Source organism: Lissotriton vulgaris, chromosome 2_1 (assembly GCF_964263255.1).
Source record: "Lissotriton vulgaris chromosome 2_1, aLisVul1.2, whole genome shotgun sequence".
In the NCBI taxonomy this organism is placed as follows: Eukaryota; Metazoa; Chordata; class Amphibia; order Caudata; family Salamandridae; genus Lissotriton; species Lissotriton vulgaris.
This window is the reverse complement of record NC_141687.1, coordinates 817429558-817450297: the sequence shown is the minus strand read 5'-3', so window position 1 is coordinate 817450297 and position 20740 is coordinate 817429558. Positions and strand designations below refer to the sequence as shown.

General features: G+C 43.0%; 1 protein-coding gene across 3 annotated transcripts in view; it reads left to right on the top strand.

The window, feature by feature from the left end:
- Window positions 1-20740, top strand: part of ZNF385B (zinc finger protein 385B) — a 1149514-nt gene that overhangs the window by 1090729 nt on the left and 38045 nt on the right. For all 3 annotated transcript variants that reach the window (XM_086956211.1, XM_086956210.1, XM_086956212.1), the window contains one exon: window positions 6778-6879. In XM_086956211.1, the coding sequence (XP_086812337.1) occupies window positions 6778-6879 (102 nt within the window). The remainder of the gene's footprint in view (window positions 1-6777; window positions 6880-20740) is intronic.

Genomic DNA, 20740 nt, shown 5'->3' with positions numbered 1-20740 from the left:
AATTAATTATTAATAAATTACTTCCCACCCTATCCCCCTATAAACTCACAACCCACTACAGAAAATAATTTACTAAACATTAATTATTTATCAATTAATCAATTATTATTAATTACCAATTATATTTGAATTAATTACCAATTAATAATTATTTAACAATTATTATTAATTTACATAATTAATTAATTATAATTAAATTACTTCCCACCCTATTTCCCTATAAACCCACAACCCACTACAAAAAATAATTTACTAAAAATTAATTATTTATCGATTAATCAATTATGTTTAATTACCAATTATATTTTACTTAATTATCAATTAATTATAATTACAAAATTATTATTAATTTACATAATTAATTAATTATAATTAAATTACTTCCCACCCTATTCCCCTATAAACCCACAACCCGCTACAGATTTATATTACACAATTATTACAAATTATTAAAAACTTACCTTATTTTCGATTTTTTTTTTGTCTATATTCTATCTAGTCGATATTATGTCTAGTCTATATTTTTGATTCGATATTTTGGCTATTAATATCGATATAACGCGATATTTTAGTAGTCTATATTATGTCTGGTCGATATTTTGTCTAGTCTATATTTTTACCTCGATATTATGTCCAGTCGATATTTTGGAATCGATATTATGTCTGTTTACCACCCAGTACACATCAGTGAAAGTTGCATCAAAAAACTGACAAAAAGTGTGTGGGGGTACTGCAACAAAAGAACAGCTTCCCACATTCAGTTAATTCTCCAGCCATCACAGAAAGGTAAGGAGAGGTCCATCAAAATAAATAGAACAAAAATATCTCATGAATAAATATTAAAAATCACCACTGCTACACAACAAGCGGTTGTATCAGGAGTATTCTTCACTCCCCTGTGAAGAATACTGTGGTTGGAGGGGTATCGCAGAATGATGGATAAGCATAGAACTTCACATTGATTACACCATTACTTTCCCATCTATTCTATGTGTTGGTAGTTTTCCCCACATTCCGATAAACAATCATTTGAGGCTGAGATCCTTTCCATGAACTACGCCACTCAGTAACTCAGTCGGCTCTCCTTAGGGCAGCTTAATCTGACAGTGGCTCTTCTTGGAGTCGTAGCGATACCCTTATTCTCCTCTGTGAGATTCGAGCATTGAGCATCACTATCTTCTGTCATCTTCTCCTGCCATTCAAAACAATCTTCACCGCCACCCTCTCTCCTCTCCATTATCCTTTTTTTCAGTAGCTGGGTAGTGAGAATGAGGTGGTGACAGCCTCCTATGAGTGTCCCTATTTCTTAGTGCCTAACATTCGCTACTTGCTATGAAGTGTCTGAAAGAGTAATGTGGGGATACTTGTTGTCCTTGTCTATTTATATGGGGCAGGTGACACACACTTTCTGAGGCAATATAAGACCAACTCACCCATAAACAACTCACCCACAAACAAACATCCCCATATCTATAAACAATGAATGGAAAAAAAAACAGCACACATGTGTACAAAGGAAAGTATTTATTAATTGCAAAATAAAGAAAAACAAGATAAACAGTTTTGCAAACAAGTAATCCCTGACTGCTATGAGCTATAGTACAAATCTCTCTCGCACACACACACACCCTTTGTTATAAAGTGCTATAAAGAAGATTTACAGATTGTCATTTATATACTACTACTACTAATATACCCTTTACATCCGTTTCCCATCTACATTTCACTGGAAAACAACTAATGTTTCCTGTGTCATAGGATCAGCTGTAGTCCCGACTGACTGACTGACTGAAATATTTTTAGAGCGCACGAAGGCCGCAGCGTCTTGGCGCTAACAGATACAAGCAGAAAGGGAGGCAGAGGGGCAGATAGGCCTAGACAAAGAGCCAAGTTTTTAGGTCTTTCCTAAAAATCATTTTGGATTTTTGGGCACGGAGTGCTGGGGGTAGCGAGTTCCAGATTTTTGCCGCCTGGTCGGAGAAGGACCTTCCCCCCCAGTGGGCCTTGTTTATTCGGGGTTGGCGAATTAGGTCGAGGGTGGATGACCTCAAAGCGCGCGGAGGCATATATCGAGCCAGTAGGTTGTTGAAATCGTCGGGTCCTTTGCCGTGAATAGATCTGTGAACAAGGCAGAGAGCTTTAAATTGAATGCGGCGTCTAACCGGGAGCCAGTGCAGCTCCCGTATAGCTTTAGACGTAGGGTGGCGTCTGGGGATGTTCAGTAAGGCCCTGGCCGCCGCATTTTGGATCGCCTGAAGTTTAGACAGCTGTTTTACTCCTGCTCCCAGGTAGAGGGAATTGCAGTAGTCAATGCGGGATAATACCAGGGCTCCCATTACCGTTTTCCTGAGTGTGTCTGGAATATAGGGAAGCACTTTCCTAATCAGTTTGATATTTTGAAAACAGGCTGAAGTCACCTGGTTCACCTGGGCTTTACAGGAGAGTTCCTTGTCTAATAGGAAGCCGAGGTTTCTCACCTTGTCTACGGGAAGAGGGCAGGTTCCTGCTTCAGGGGGCCACCATAAGTCATTCCACATGGAGGCTTTGTTACCAAACTCGATAACTTCGGTTTTAGCCGTATTAAGTCTTAGGAAGTTGTTACTCATCCAGTTCTTAACCTGAGAGAGGCAATTCCTGAACCGTTCTGCAGTGGCGTCAATGGACTGAGAGATGGACACGACAATCTGTGTGTCGTCGGCGTAGGACACCAGTTGTAGTCCATGAGATCTAATCAGGGCAGCTAGGGGGGTGACATAAAGGTTAAAAAGAGTTGGAGACAGTGCCGAACCTTGTGGGACACCGCCCGGGAGAGAGAATTCAGCGGATTGCAGTCCATTCCAGATCACTTGATTGGTGCGGGTGGTTAGGAAGGAGGCAATGAGGGCCAGGGCAGAGCCAGTGAAGCCTAAGGATATAAGTCTTTTTAAAAGGACGGCGTGATTAACGGTGTCGAAGGCCGCTGTGAGGTCTAGGAGTATCAGGGCCGATCGTCCACCTTCGTCCATAGTTTTGCGAATTTTTTCAGTCGCCATGATGAGGGCAGATTCCGTGGAACGTAGTGGTCGGAAGCCATGCTGTGACGGATCAAGTAGCTTTTTTTCCTCCACATGCAGCATTATTTCCTGGTTTATGGCTTTTTCTAGGATTTTTGATGGTAATGGCAAACAGGAAATGGGCCGATAATGTTTGTATTCAGAGGGATCGAGGGATTCTTTTTTTAGAATAGGCCTGATGCAGGCCATTTTCCAATTTTTAGGAAATTCTCCTAGAGAGATGATTTTATTGAGCAAGGGAGTTAGTGTATTTGCAATGATCTCAGGAATTTGATGTAGCACATAGGGGGGGCATGGGTCCAGCGGAGAGCCGGATTTCATCTGAATAAGTAAGTCATGTACTTGCTTTTTTTCAAGTACAGAGAAACTAGAAAAGCGGGGGGGGGTCAAGTAGGTAGGTCCAACATTGTTCTGGGGTGTGATGGATACCGTGGAGCTAAGTTCATCATAGACTGATTGAACCTTCTTTTGAAAGAAGGTGGCCATTTCATCGACGAAGCTCTGATCAGGGTTGAATACTGTGTCTCGTGGAGTTTTTGTTAGATGGGCCACAGTTTTAAAAAGTTCCCTGGAGGAGTTAGCTGATTTTTGGATTTTTTCTGTGAAGTAGGCGGCCTTTGCCTGGATTATTGTAGATTTATACTCTTTTAGACTTTTTGAGTATTCTAGTTTTTTCTCAAGGCTGTAGTCAGAGCGCCAGCTTCGTTCTGCGCGACGGCACTTAATCTTAACAGTTTTTACCTCGGTCGTGTACCATTGAGCAGTGACGAGTCATTTGCTAGGTTTCTTTGGTTCAGGTGGGACCAGCTCGTTTACCGCGTCAGTAATCCATTTGTTAAAGTTGGAACTCCAGACTTCACTACTGCCGTGGTCAAAATTGGGAAGAGTCTTTCCCAATGCCTCAGCAAGTTGGTTGGTGTCAAGTTTTTTCCAGGGGCGGGAAGTTTCAGGAGGCGGGTAACTTCTGCGCTGAGTAGCAAAGTTTTTTAATTGTAGATTAAAATATACGACATTATGATCCGACCAAGGTATGGGAGTGATAGATAAAACTTTAATGGAATGACAGTTCGAGAAAATTCCATCAAGGGTGTGTCCTGCTATGTGGGTGGGTTTATCGATTAACTGCTTCATGTCGAAACTGAGAAAGTTATCGATAAGAGTGGCTGAGTCAGGGTCGTTTTTTAGTTCTAGATGATAATTGAAATCGCCTAAGATGGTATAAGAGGCTGAATCAAAGGTGGTTTCTAAAAAGGTGTGTATAGCTTTGGTGAAGGGCGTCTTATGGCCGGGAGGGCGGTAGAGTAGCAGTCCTTCAAAGATCAGGTGATTGTTTTCCTTGATCTTAAAGGTCATTGCTTCGGCTTCTAATTGTGGTTGGGCGCAAATGATAGTTTTTAGGTGCGACCGGTGGATTATCGCAATTCCTCCCCCAGTAGACCCTATTTGATTCAGGCATTCGACGGAGTAGCCTGTGGGCGTGGCGGTGTTCCAGTCAGGTCCGGAGGTCTGAGAGGCCCAGGTTTCCGTTAGAAACATAAGGTCAGTGCTGTGATCGCTGAGCAAGGCTTCGATCTCGTGTTTATGTTTGGGCATAGATCTTACATTGAGTAATATGCATTTGAGGGACCCATATTTGTGGGACGTAATATGGGCCCGGAAATCGGTGGTATGAGAGGTGGCCTGTAGCAGATTAGTCACAGCAGGTTGCGATGTTTTGAGGAAAGGTGGTTTGGGTGGGTTCTGAGTGATAATCAGTGAGGAGACTGGTAATTGGAAGTCGCAGGAGGAACATGTAAGGGGAGTATCAGTGATCCCAAGATCCGTTTTAATCAGTTGATTGCAGTGGCGTTGATCTAGTCTACATAAGTCGTGTTTCGAATATTGAAGGTTGGGAAGACGGGCAGAATGTCCGGCACTCGGCACGGAGCCGGCGCGGACGGGCGCAGACGGGCTTGCCTTAGGCGCGCCTTCGGCGCGCAAACGGCGCACCCGCTGCGCTCGTCCGCTGCGCGTCCGGTGATAGCACATGTTTATAGGGGGTGTGGGGCGTCGATGGGTGGGGGGGCGTGGCCGACCGTAGTGGGCGTGGCCTCAGGGAGTCCCCGTGAATGATGTCACTTTTAATTAACTAGGGCCGCGGCAGCGATGAAATCCGCTACGCGGGAGCCTAGTGAGAGTGCAGCTATGGTCCAAGGTGATCGAGTGGAGCAGTACAGTTTTAAAACAATTCAAGTGATTTGTGCAGTTTTAAAAACAAATATCGAGGGGCCTATCTCCCGGCTGTGCCTCAGGAGAGTTGTGTCTGTTGTGACATCCCAGACATCAAAAGGGGCTCCAACCATTTCAGTGATTAAGTTACTGGTCTGTGTCCTCCAAGGTGAGTCACACTCTCTTTATTAACCTGCAGAAACATAGGCTGGCCCACAAAAGGCAAAATACTCTCTGCAGGACTGCCTCATAGGTGATTTACAATCCTTGAAGACCCCAATAATTCCTGCTGAGGCCACCACATAAACTACTAGGCAGGAAGCAGTTCAATAATCATCGCATCTCTTGTGTCCCAAAGTGATGTCACATGAGTATGGAGAAGCATGCCCAGGGGATGTGCTGCTCACACACTGACTGGCAAGCTGTAACTCTGCACCTATAATTTTTTACATGAACACCAGAATTAGTAGGACCTCTTTGATGTATTGTGTTCCGTAATCAATACATGACTTAGTACTAAGTTGAAGAGATTATCAAAGGTTTCTCATTCGAATTTGCGCCAAACTAATGCGTCAAACTAATTGCGCATGCATAATTTTTTTAAAGCGCTTTGTAATAACTTCGACATTCCATATTTTTGTGATTTAGACTGTCCCAGATCAGACACTCCAGGCCTTATTTATGAGGCCTTGTGTCACTTTTATGCTGCCGATGCGTCACATGTTGCGCCCTATTTACGAAGTGACGCATCTAGGCAGATGCATAACTTTGCAAACCCCTTCGCCACATTGTACCTGTGCCAGGTATAATGTATGCAGAGTGCGCGTTCCCCCACAAAAATCCTTTTAGGAGTAGCGCATTCAAATCTATGAGATTTCAGTGCGCCACTTGTAGGACGTTATTGCGTCAATATCTTACACCTACCTCACAGCAGGTGTAAGACTCATGCTGGCCCTTTCACATAGGGCTTGCCCCATGTAAAAGGACACATTGCTGGAGTTGCGTCTGTTTTCTGACACACCCCAGCAATGCGTCACTTTTGCGCCTACAGAGACGTCAGAAATACTACATTTTTGTAACTCCTCACGACATGATGCATCATACAGTAAATATGACACATCCATCATGTCGCAAGGAGGACGCAATGAGAAGTGATGCATCGCTGTTTTCACACAGCGATGCGTCACTTCTCATAAATAAGGCCCTCCATTTTTATATCTTCTTTTTTCCATCTCATGCTTGTGCTTCCGTACAGTGATATCACCTAAACCTCAAATATGACTTGTAAAAGATCACCAATATATTTCTGTTTAAAACAATCAGAGACCTATATATTCAGGTCACAGCTTGTTAATTTAGAAGTGATGTACATCAAAAGCTAAAATGATATGCGTGTTATGTGCGTGAAATTGAATGATGAATTTAAATTGCAACATAAGATAAGGATCTTTCAAAAACATCTTAAAACATGCTCAATCTTGAAGCGGTCAATGTTAATTGATGTTTTTGGTTTCAGCACATTTCCAGTAGGAGGCACAAGGACAGAGTTGCAGGCAAGCCTATGAAACCTAAATACAGTCCTTACAACAAACTGCAGCGGAGCCCAAGTATTATAGCTGTGAGTACTTTATTTTTTACAATATGTGGCCAAGCTGAAGACCTCGATTTGCAAACTGGATTGTATTGGAGGGTATTGTTATAGTGGTACAGAAATGTCAGTTATCTTCTCTCCCTTTGCCAGTCTCCAATGAGGTTGATCATTTGAGCTGCATGTTATTTGAATATTACAATTTGTGGTACAGAGCAACAACAAAGTAAAATTGGTAAATGTAAATTGCAGTGGCGGCTGGCAGGGAACAGGGTGGTGTGGCAGGGGGGTTTGGAAAAAGATTGTTTTTTTAAAACAACTTACCTTTTCACTGCGCCCTCCTTGCATATCTTCTGGCAAGTCCTGGAACCAGGAAGCATCCAGGCTCCCCTAAGTCAATCGCAATGCCGCAATGCAACGTTGTGATTGGTCTGAGCGCCGTGAATCAGCACTCAGTCGGGGACAGGGAGCCTGTGCATGTTCCTCACCAGGCTGTGGTGTATTACAGCCAGGTGAGGAACATGCAAGGTGCACAAGACTGACAGACCAAGACGGCTGGCCAAGCAGTCATGCGCACTTAGTGTGCATGAATCACTCGAACTCCCTGTGCCACCAGCCCAGCCCCACCCTAACTCAGCCCCACAGCAACGACAAATAAAATGATAATAAGTTTCATTTTACTTTTATTTTTTTCTGCTCTGAGAGCAGTGGGGAAACACCCCTCTGCCTTATCAGAGGAGACGCCCTTGGTACATTTTCTGCTTTTCTTTTACTTGTAGTATATTTTCTCCCCTGGATATTTGCATTTCCGCAGTATTCCCAGAAACAAAACTATTCCTCTGGGTTGATTAACTGGTGAACAGAATTTGTAGGGCTATAGGAAATATGGCCTTCTGGATTGCACAGCGTGCGTATATTCCCTTGAATCCACTAAATGCACTTACTTTGGATCAGAAAAGACTGTATTTCCTTATATATCAGCATGAGTGTAGATGGTGTGGCAAATGAACTCTTTGCAGCACAGGTCCAGCACCGCTTGAAATGTTCCTACTAACACTGAGAGTGCAGTTTATCAATGAGGTGCTTTGAGGGAGGAGAGACAGAAAATTGTGGTACTTTTCCTAATACACTAAAGTCAACATTTAATCTCCTGAGGTAAATGGTAAACAACAACAAATAATATGCATTATTTTAGACCATACACTATAGAATGCTCACAGTAGAGTTAAACTCTCCAGCACTGTCTAATTCAGTAACTCTATATACATCACTGAATTCCAAATGCATCAGTCTTCAAAGTGTACGTTTTGGTCCAGGTAAGTATCCTCCAAGTTAACAGTTCATTTGAATACTGTGCGCGGCTGTTGCAAAGTTCCAAAATCTGAATTTTCTAACTTCCGTTTAAGGTACGGTTTAATTCCTGACTTGGTGACATTCCATTCTAATGTAAAGGATTCCAAATAAGTGGCTGTTATTAAAACTACTAGATAGACCTCAAAAACTGTTCCTTGTTACGACTAATTAAACTTGACTGAAATTAGGTAACAAACCTGACCAAGATGCATCCCCTCCTTCAAGCTACAATTTACTACCTTCTCCCTAACATTCTAGGCACTATACACCATCAAGGAAGGCATCTTCCTCATTTTAACCCTTGATGCCGCCCATGTTAAACAAAAAAAAGTAAGCTGGTCTCATCTTCTTTGTCACCCAAGTCTCAGTCATGCACCCACTTATTATAGAATTTAATAGACAAATGTGCATATAAATACCAGGATTGAACATTTTTGTTTGAGAGCTCTTCTTTCGTAATACTCTGCTGGTATAAAATAGTGCCCGCACCCTGTCGGGCATTTGTAAGGGCTGTAATGTGAGACGGACATGCATATGTCTTCACCATGGTACTGGGTGTAGAGCACTGTATTTATTTTCTGAAACAGTTACTATATACCAGTAACCGATGTTGTCATGCCTTCAGGTTTGATTGGCCCAATGCATATTGGTTAACTCCTTTTATGGAATGTTTTTATTCAAAGGCAACAGCATCAACAGATATGTGCATCTTGCTCAATGCTCTGTGTCCAGGTATACACCTGTTACAACGCATCTTTTACAACTACCTACTATTACAACGCAACTTTTACAACGCATACCATTACAACGCATTGCGCTGGGGGGCGCTCTAGGATAGGGAATAAGTATCATTTACTATCCAACACCTTCCCTAGTGTCCACGGGGACTGGAGTTAGAATAGTAAATTATACTTACCACTATCCAGCACCTCAAAGCGCTATGCGTTGTAATGGTATGCGTTGTAATGGTCGCGTTGTAATAGTAGGTAGTTGTAATGGTATGCGTTGTAACATGGTACATCCCTGTGTCCACATCTCTGGAGATTCAGAATAACATTTTGTAATCTCATTGACTGAAAGAGTCAATCAACAGTGCAGGGATTATTGAAGGATAATTGTCACTGCAACTGTGCTGTGCCCTGAGCTAAACTGTAATGACCCACTGATAAACATAACTATGCATCTGCATGAGACGTCAGGATGGGCAGGGTACCAGCTTAAAGCAAGCTCTGCATCTCTAAATAACAAATGTCTGTTGTGATCACCAATATTTGGGGCTGCATTCCTTCTGTGCATTACACTCTTTTACATGCTTCTGCAAATTGGAGATTAAAGTGATATAACAAGACAAATGGACATGTAAAATCCATGAGACACACGGAGTTTATGACAAGTAAAGTTGAGGACAGATGACAGACTTTCATTTAAATGAGCAATTCCTTTGTGGATGACACCTTTCCCAATGGAACCTTCTTCTCCCTTAAAAAAATGTTTTTAAGATTATCGAGACCTTACACTCTCATTACCTTAGGCTAATAAATCTTCTGGGTCTGTGGAGAAAACACAAATTCAGCATCACTCACGCGGTTGTTGCTGTGTCCTACCTGCTGACTCATCTGTCAGCACCAGGGGAATTACACCCTTTATTAATGTGTCTTAAATCGAGATCATGGCATTTCACCCGTGTTCCTGTGACCACAGGGCACCTCTGACCGTACAGTGCATCCCTTATCTGAATTGTGTCAGTAATTTGGGACCTCGGGACTCTCTCTTGACAACTTCAAAGGGATACAGATAGGTTTTTAAAACAAAGAACTACCCTTAGACAAATTTAAAGGAAGACTTGTCAGGACATCTGTTGAACAGATTCTTCTCTGTTGTCAGTCCAGCTCGCAACCACCACTGAATAAACTCCCACACACAGCCTTAAGTCAGCACCAGCCACAACGTTCTTTGATGACATCAGACTCTCTGCCACACAAGCTACCACTAGAATGTGCCATGAAAGAAGGCACACTCAGCCTATAGTCTCCAGTTCAATATGTAACCACTAAAGCATTTAAATCAGTAATCTGTATAATATGACTCAAATACATACTCAGACTGAAGCAAAAATAAGGCACATTCTACCTACATTTGTGTTCTACTTAAAACAAACAATTTCTAAATACAGACATAAATTACTGTAAACCTTATGGGGGCTAGAGATGCCCCAGGTGTCCAGACAGATCCCAGGCCCTGAAACCACAAGCCAGAACTAAAATGAGGCCCTGACACCTCAAGCCAGAACTAAAATTGAGGCCCTGACACCACAAGCCAGAACTAAAATTGAGGCCCTGAAACCACACGCCAGAACTAAAATCCTCTCTTTGGGACTTTGTACTCTAGGAATCACTGAATTTAACCCCACATGGGCTCGCAATGAGAAAATACAAGCTGCAGACTGTGCCCCTACACGAGAGAATCCTGGCTTCACCTTTTATGCTGCTGCCCCTCCCTTACGAACGAACTCCTTCGACTTTTCCACCCAGTCTGCATCATCAAGGGAATCAAGACATGCCGCGAAGCATCAACCTTGTGCTTTTCTAGAATAACCACCATGACCTTGGCGAGTCTTGGGAAATTCATTCATCTGATTAGAATGGCTTTAAAGGCAGCAAACGATCACAAACAAACCAGGGCCACCAGCGTGGTACAATAAGGGGTCAAGGCAGCCTCCCTCAAATGAGGGAAGAGCCATGATTCTATCCTCCCTCCCTGCAGAAATCGCACAACATCAATGTCTCGAAATGGAAGGGATAAGGAGAACGATCCACAGACTGCCATAGGAGAAAACCACCAAGGTCTATGCAGCTGTCTAAGAAACTTGGTGCAAGGACTTATGATAAACACCCGGTGCTGACGGTCCGAGTGGGTGCAGCGGAGAGGGGATATAATACTTGAACAAAAAACCTTTTAACCAGCAGTCTTTATAGTTTTAATGTGGTTATTGTTTTACTCACCAGTTTTATTCTTTCTTACTGTAATGATTTTAATTAATTGAACAGTTAATAATAAATTCAGATCCCAGGCCTCCAGCGTAGAATAAGGCTTTGGCTTAGCTCTACATGGTTTGACTTTCCCACCTCTGGATGTCTGAACTTAGTTTAGTGCACCAAGGCGTGACTGTGAAATTGGCCCTTGGTACAGCCTCACACAACCCCACAAAATACATAGTGAATGTGGCAGCCAAGCTGGTTTACAAACAATGCCAGAAAAAGGGGTCAGGGATGCAGTAGTAATTCAAACCCAATTAAATTCTTTGGAATATCACACACAAGTTCTGCACTAAGAGAAATGAGTCTTTATATTTAAAAGTGTTTTATTTCAACAGTTTCATCCTGTTGCTTAGCACATGTTAAATAACACCACAGAATATTTAAAAAGCACTGATACATGTTACTAACAATAAAAATAATATGGAAGATTCAAATGTAGTTGAAATGTAATTTGGTAACCTAACACCCTAAAGACTACTTCTGTGTGCTGTACTGTGAGAGCACGAGGAAGCTTACCTTGCATATAGAGTTTCTTAGGATTCAGCACACTGCATACCTGTTACAGCCAGTAGCTGTAATTATCAGTAGCCAGGAGGGAGTGTTCCCTTGAAAGGACAACAAACATCAGCTGGACTCATCTCCACCCCTTTCACACTTGGCTTGGGATCAGCTCTCAGAGTAGGACTGGGTGCTGCAGCAGGATGGCAATCTGGAGGTCTCTGTCTGGATCTCTGGCAGTATCGTGTGCGATAACCTGTTGTGAAGGACCTCTCTCTCTAAGTATCCACTTGAACCTTTTATACTGTTGTTGACCTCGATCTTATTTTTAGTGGAGAATATTTGATGAACTTCTGACATAACATGTATCTGTCAATATTCTAGTCTTAAGATACACTGGTATAAAGCAGTATAGTTAAAATTGCATACATTCAGACTACCCTGTTTATGTTATTTTCAGTAACTAACCTTGAAATATAGATAACAAGGCACTTGTCCCAGACCGATGTCGCATTAGGTTTTCTACCAATGCATTGTCTTGATGATTTGACACTTTCACAGGTTCTTTGAAAGATAAGGGCAGGCGGCAACCTCGCCAAAAGTAGACACTCCAATGATCAGCAGAAAGTGGACTCAAGCCATAGGATCTTCATGTTAGGCCTCTTGTCTTCTGTGAGCAATAGAAGACAGTGAATGATTCTGGGAAATACGAGTTGCCGGTTTGCAGTGCCAGAGTGACTGGCAAAACATTGGCAAGTAAAAGTGGTACCTTTTTGGTGTAGGCTCAGCAAGATCGAATTCAACTGATAATCCACAATTTGATAGTAGAATTTTTGAGCAGAGCAAAAAACAAAAAAGCGATTGTGCAATATCAGGTGATTCCACGAATGTGTTTTTTCAGAGACAAAGAAAATTATGAACTCCTTCTTCTTAACAAATGGTCAGTTCTCCTTGAGCTAGGAAGGCCAGTATACTCCAGGTTTTTACAGACTCCGTTTCCAGATCGGAGATTTGGTGTAACAACCTAATGCATTTTGTACATGTTAGTCTTGGTTTGTATCCTCTTTTAATTAATTAACATTCGTGATAGCAGTGATTTGTGGCATGAAAGCCCACAACTGGAAACAGTGCCATTAATGAGAGAAGTGAGACAGTCGCCCTATCTTGGTTTTGATGTGCAATTCAATATTTATTGCATCCAAACAATTCTATCACAACGGGGATTTTAATTTATTTGGTGTGATAACAGCATCTATTCAGTGGCTTGCTTAAGAAATGTGTCCTAATTTGCAGATTATGACACTTCTGGCACCAAATCCACATGTCCCAGTATTTTCCCTCCAGTAAATGTCTGCAGATTTGACTTGCCTGAAGTTATCGAGGGATGCATATTTTCAAAAATAATTGCATGTTGAGGATCGCACTGATTCAAAGAAAACGCTATGTCCTGCATGATGGAAATTACAAAGCTCGTCCTGGACCCTGGGAATTCCTCTAGAGGCATAAACCAGTATAAGTCAGTCTTTATTCATGTCAGCACCGCAAAGCCATTGTTGATATTGATAGGGTGGGATAACCTAACTAGACCTATCTCTCAAAGACTAATATAATGCTCACATGTCTGACATTCATTTCCTTACCATCAAGCCGGCATTGTATTTGTAAACTGTGAAAGGATATTGGTCTTGGGCCAATGTTCAGTGGTGCAAGATGCAAGATCCTTCTATTGTTAAAACTGATATCTGAGGCAGATATTGTGAAGGACAGAAGAAAATAATTACAAGAACCAAAGGTTTTAGTTGTATCCCTAATGTAGTAATCCATATATTTGGTCATGAGGGCGACAATTACTTTTATACTTTTTTTGTTTTTGTCCGAGTTTTATATAGCGCAAACTTGACCCGAAGGTATCAGCTATTAGAGCGCTTTACATGAGCACCCGCTGTGTTACACAAGGACACATTCATTTTTTGGTGTTGTTGTTAGGCATGGAGAGATAAAGTGATTTGCCCTGAATCACAGGATGTTGAGCGTTGTTGCTGAGACTCAAACGTGGTTCCCCAGATTTGAGGTTGACTGCCGTAGCCGCTAGGCCGCAGCCTCTACACACTTGATTAATTAATGACAAACCCTACAATGCAATGCGGCAGAGTGGGTCTAGCAGTAGACCACTGAACATATTGAAAACTGTCCTCACTTTACTCAAGGGATGGAAGAAAAAGGGTGTAATTGCTCATATGTATCTTCATAGACTGAACAACGTACCGGCTTAGTAGAAATAGAGACATGTACTTTGCTATTTCACCATGGTGGATGGATCGTTGGCGGCCGGAAAGACTGACCGCCACGCATCCGATGGGCTCCTTGAGACTGCCGGTGCATTAGAGGGACATCCAATCCCTACAATGTCGGCGGTGCCTGCCAGGCACCACCTTAGTGATTATGATGACACTCTCTAGCCGCCTTTTCATGGCAGTTAACCCGGCATGAAAAGGCAGACAGAAAGGGGCTATGGGGGCCCATAGCTGGCCCGTCTTCCCACCTGGCCCTAGGCTGTGGGTTGTGAGGGGGGGGGCACCTATGGTGCCACCCATACATATCCCTGCACCATGTGGCAGGCACAGCATGGGGCCGGCCATATGTCCCCTTCTTGCACTGCGGCGTGTGCTGCAGCCAGCAGCACCCGCCGCAATGCGAAAGGCAGGCATCCTAATCAGCAACTAAGTTTGTATCGACATTATGTTCAGTATCCTTCAAAGGTTTAGACCTAATTGTGACTTGTTCACATAATACCTGCTTTTTTGGCAAGTGGGGCCCTATCTAGGAGTAATTTGGGGATCGCTGGCTGTGTTTTAAGTCACAAGACAATATCCTTGTGTGAAGAGGATCAGTCAATAAGATTAAAGACTGAGAGTCTCCTTGCTTTAGCAGTCTCCTGGGAGCTTCTTTTTACCTTTTCTTCACATACAGCACAGGGACTTGAGGACCAATTTGTATCCCACATGCTCAGGTTGCCTGAAAGCATAGAGGCACATCTATCAATGTGTTGATTCATATGATTTCATTGGTTCCATTCACCATCCATAGACTATACTGACCTGGGACCCCCAACGCATTGCTTCACATCTGTATCCTTTCCACCACATATATTAGTTCATTTTTGCGGCACTTCTATTAGGACTAGAGCAGGAGCTGGAGGCATTTGATGATGAAACCTGAATTACATCTTGAGCAGACCTCTGCACCAAAAAACAGCATTAGGGGCCCCTTTATGATGTCTGTCGAAAAGCAAACTGCCCAACTCCTTGTCAGATTCGGTTCCGATGGACTTGCGTTCAGGGGGAAGGGGGGTCTGCACGACTGAATACTCTGCTTCCCAACACTGTTCGGAAAGTCTCCCATTGACTTCAATGGGAGCCTGTGTTCCAACCGACAACCCAGGCTCTCATTGAAAAAAGGGGTGGTTTCGGAAAACCTTCCACCCTGTGGCAGGCACCCCATGTTCCCCCGTAAATGGGACAAAGATGATTGCTCCATTTTAACCCCACTGGCCACGGTCACAAACCCATTTGCAGCCCCCGGGTAACTGTTGACAGATAACTCCCCTTTCTTCGACTTGAGTTGGTAAATGGCTTTATTGAATAATTTGATGACCTTATGATGCATTGATTTTTAGTTAACTCCCTCCTTCTCACAACTTGTGATCTTGAAACACGCAATGGGCTCACTGCTACACCAGTGCCTGAAATAGCACTATACAATATTTGTCTCTGAAATTTATGGCCCTCTTCCTGTAATCCTCTCTACCTATATTACCAGTATTATATTGCTTCAACTCCTGTTTCATCCCTCCTTGATTTTGTAATTTTGTTGTTTTTTTACTTTGTTATTATGCTTTTTATACCATGTTTGCCTTATTCTATCCTGATCATGTAAAGCGCTCTGATACCTCTGAGTCTAGCCAGCGCTATATAAAACTTTTAAAATAAATAAATAAATATTAGATCTCTGATTCACCAAGACATTCACCAAAAGATGATCCGTGGCTGCCGGCAGTTCTGAGCCATGAATAACAGGTGAAGCAGGTATATTATTATATTTTACCATGGTGCCCCAAATACATTTACAGCTTGAAGTACTGTTTTCCCAAGTCTTTCCAAGTAACTGTTTTCCGAATGAGGGTATTTATACAAACTATTCAAAGAACAGAAAATAAAGAAGCGGGTTCAAAGGCAGTTCCGATATTCGATCCGATATTCCAAAGGTGGCAACTAGTGAGAAAATGCCACCATGACCAAAGCTCTTATCCCAACAAGTGAAAGACGCTGCTCACAATAGAAAGACTGCACACCTCCAAGCGGTGGCAGAAAATAATCCTACAATCCAAAGAGTAATCAGCTGAACACGAAACCCAAGGGGCTCCCGAAAGTCACAGGGGGGCCACCTTCCCTCGACTTCTACAACTCCACCACTCCCCCAGGCCACCCTCATTCACCCCGCAGCACGATCCCCACTTTCCGGCTCACCGCGCAAACTCTGGAGTCCCCCTCACCAGCCGTTTTCAAAGCTCGTTCTGTGTGAATCCCACATCCATGGAGCTTACCACCCACCCTCTACCAGAGCTAGGGCAACAGTCTGCAAGGGAAGCAGAAGGAGCAGGGGCGGACTGGCCGAAGATGGACTGGTGGCCTGGGCCTAAAGATGGGGAGCAAGGCCTGGGGTATGAGCGCTCACAGGGTCTGCCTGCAGATCCCATTTTATTGTTTACACCACCTTACTCAGGCCAACTCACTGGGGACACTTCGAGGCCACTCCAAAGGACACCACTATAGAACACCTTGGCCTTGGCCCCCATCCACCCACCTGCCCCATAACTGCTGGGCTGGACTGTACAGGGCTGCGCGGCCGGTCTAACCACTCCAGCTGGAGCATAAGCAGGACGGGGGACTGCATAGCCACGAGCGACCAGGCAAAAAGACAGCACAGCACTGACTTTGACATTCTGGCATCTGAATAAATGAATGTAAAGCACTGGAGACCCTGGCTATTAGCAAAATATATGCTCCGAAAATGAGGAGAACTCTATGCAAAATCCGATCCTGATTCACGAGCGGAGAGGAAGTTGATTTCCTCCGTATTTTTAAATCAAACAATTTGTTAAAATTAAAATATGTATTTTAAAATATACAACACGCAGATTTCCAGTCCACACTACGTTGCTTATACTTTAACTGTAAAATATTACAAGGACTCCAGTCAATGATAGGTCTGCGCTAGATACAAGACGCGTCTAGCGTATGTTACTCTTGGTTCTGAAAAGGTGCATTTAAGACAGTGGTATATTGATTTGTTATTCTTTCAAAAAAGAATGAAATAGCTACACAGTTTCTTGATACTGAATGTCTGGTAGTAGCAATAAAGTCAATTTTAAGCGGCACCTGGTGGGTGTTGCAGATTAAGAAACAAGCTTTGGCAAAGACAATATGTCTGGTGCTGGCTGCTAGCCTAATGCCTTTGCTAATGGTCAGGGCGCACCGGGTGCTGACTTGGGGTGTGGGCGTCATGTTTATTGTTTTAAAAACACCAGATGCCATGTTCCTTGTCCCAGCAATTTTCAAGCATCAATAAAAATGTCACCATAACTCCGGTGATGAATGTTCTTCCTGGAGACAGCCGGCAGCTTTGTCTGGTAGTGGAAGTTTTGACTCAGCATAGCACAGATGGTTAAAATGTCTGCTGCATAGAACGTGTCCCATTCACATCACAAAGTGCATATAATATCAATAGGTCAATGGGTTATCATTTTTGTCAGAGAGATCCTTATGTTACTTACAGTTTAAAAGTTAAAATCCTAATATAGAGCAGTGAGCTATTAATTGTCAACTGCAAGGAATATATTACAGCTACATTTTGTTTTTGCCCAGTCTTTTCTTATCCTAATATTGCAAAAAAGGGTTCATTTGGGTAGAAATCAGTTCTTATTGTTAAAGTAAACCCCAAACAATGGTGTTACATTTTAAATTCTGAATGTGTGCTTGTTCAGACCAAGGACTCTTAAACTATAGCACCTACTAATATGGACACCTTGTGGCCCTCTGTAATATGTAACTTATCCTATACACTGATTTATACACCTATGATTGTCTCTGTGCAACGTATGTGTGATGTAAAGGGTTCTGACACCTTAAACTGGTATGAGTGGCGCTATAAAACTAAATGAATCTAAGAGGCAGTGGTTATGGAGACTTGGGGGGCATTGTCAAATAGTGGTAGTGAGGGAATCTGTGGCGAGGTGGTCATTGGGGGCACTGAGGGGGGCACCAGCAAGCATTTTCACACAGGGCGCCACCAGTACTAAAGTCGGCCCTGCTAATGGTTTTCATATAATATTTTTAGTAACTCTTTATTACATAAACATTGGCACTGTTACATGCATACATGTACACACACACACAGACTTCCATAATTAAATGATTTTGTAATTAAGCTTCACAGAAAAATTCACACAGAGCCATCCATGCTGCTCGTCTATGAGCCTGCACAGACATTTTTTAATGTTTTATAGCGCTTAAAAAAAAATAATCCAGAATGCGTATGCATATGCACAAATGGACAGCTATCTTTGAGTGGGTTAGAAGCCCATTCAAAGATAGTCGTCTACTTGCTCGTGCTTCAGCACCCAATGGTGGCCATCGTTGAATGAGTCGGATGCCCATTCAAAGATAGCCGTCTGCTTGCTCGTGCTTCAGCACCCAATGGTGGCCATCGTTGAATGAGTCGGAGGCCCATTCAAAGATAGCCGTCTGCTTGCTCGTGCTTCAGCACCCAATGGTGGCCATTGTTGAATGAGTCGGAGGCCCATTCAAAGATAGCCGTCTGCTTGCTCGTGCTTCAGCACCCAATGGTGGCCATTGTTGAATGAGTCGGACGCCCATTCAAAGATAGCCGTCTGCTTGCTCGTGCTTCAGCACCCAATGGTGGCCATTGTTGAATGAGTCGGAGGCCCATTCACATTGATGGTGCCCTCAAGCAGTGCACACATCAGATGCAGCACACAGCAAGTGGCAACAAGGGCCTGCTAACAAAGGTAAGAAAAAAAGTAAATCAAAACCACTAGAAGTTCTTTTAAAAGCACACCATGGCCCACACCTCCCTGGCAACTTTCTTTGTGGTATTTGGTAACATCAAAAGGCCTTGGCTGATGTCAGACCTGAAATCCTACATAGCAATACTACAAAGAGTAAAAGGGAAAAAAATGAGTATGAGAAATACAAAGAGTAGGAACTAATGACTTGGCAACAGTTGGCATACTTGTAAGTATCAGGAACCTGTATATAGAATTTAATTGACTTGTCACAAGTTTGCCCGTTGAAGCCATTCAGTGGGGTAAACACACTTTACAAGTCTCAGGGTTAGCACAAGTAGGGCTACATTGCAAAGAGTTCATTAATAGATATTTCGGAACGCACAGGATTGCCATTCCATTAAGAACCCGCCAAGCAGCAAAACATTATTGTTTGTTTAATTCCGACAGTAATTGATTAAAAAATTAATTTATCATTTGTATGACTTCTCACGCACAAAATAGAATTCGTATGACAGCGGAGTCTGTGAAAAAAATAATTGGCGTCGCACTGAAATAGCTTTAATTGGTTTGAGGAACATATAATTGAGCTATGAAAAAATAAATACGAAAACATTATTCCTGACATCTTTTCGCCGAAAAAAGCTTTAGCAGAATCAACCGGGTCGGAAATGTTTTTTTCCAGAATGTAAAGTAATCTATCTGCACCTGGGAGAATTACGTTTTGCGCCCATGAACCAGTCTTGAGAAACTTTGTGGCCGGGTACGAAGGCATGTATTAGATAAGTTAGATACATTCATAAACATAAGCAAGCTTTCGGTACGCGGTACATTTATAAAATGCATACTTAACTCCATAAGAAAGTCGGAACACACAGCAATTGTTTCATTTGCATATATGTTATTGGTGAAGGTGACGTGATTTTCAGTTTAAAGGACCACAAAAAGTGTTTGCACTATTACTGTGGCATGAGTATTGCATGTTTCTCTAGTTAGTAATGCAAATGAGACACGTCTGCAGGGGGGCTCCTCCATTGGAGCGGAGGAGCGTCGCCCCACTCAGCGACGGCTCGTGGAGGGAGTTACGGTGAGGCAGGAGGGCGGGGAGGGGGAGGGGCAGGGTGGAGGTTGCTAAAAACCGGCATATGGATAATTGCAGGTAAGTAAACAATTTAATTAATAAAACGAATTTCGTAGCTCGCACTGCATTGCATTTTGCGATGCAAGGCGCACTACGAAATTCGTTTTATTAATTAAATTGTTTACTTACCTGCAATTATCCTCAGTAGCGGTCGGCAGTAGGTGTTTCTATAGGGCGGTGACGTGGGCAGGAGGAGGGGCAGGGTGGGGGGAAATAATGTATGGATTACGGAATTTTCCAGGTAAGTAAACATTTAAATACATAAAACGAATTTCGTTGCGCACACTGCATCACCAAATGTGATGCAGTGTGCGCAACGAAATTCGTTTTATGTATTTAAATGTTTACTTACCTGTAAAACTCCGTAATCCATACATTATTTCCCCCCACCCTGCCCCTCCTCTTGCCCACGTCACCGCCCTATAGAAACACCTACTGCCGACCGCTACTGATTATCCATATGCCGGTTTTTAGCAACCTCCACCCTGCCCCTCCCCCTCCCCGCCCTCCTGCCCCACCGTAACTCCCTCCACGAGCCGTCGCTGGCCCCACTTAAATTACCCCCAAGCCCCAGAGATGAAAATTAAGATGGTAATTCATCACTATTTTATTTTTCATTCTCCGTCCTCAACTGAGCGTCAGGACGGGGGCGAGGCCTGGGAGTGACAGCAGCAGGGGGGAGGGTGGGCTGTATGTGCACTGTTTAAAGTTTGAATGTCTTTTTTGCTGGCCCTCTTGTGACAGCCAGCCAAACATGCGCGCTTTAAACATCTCTAA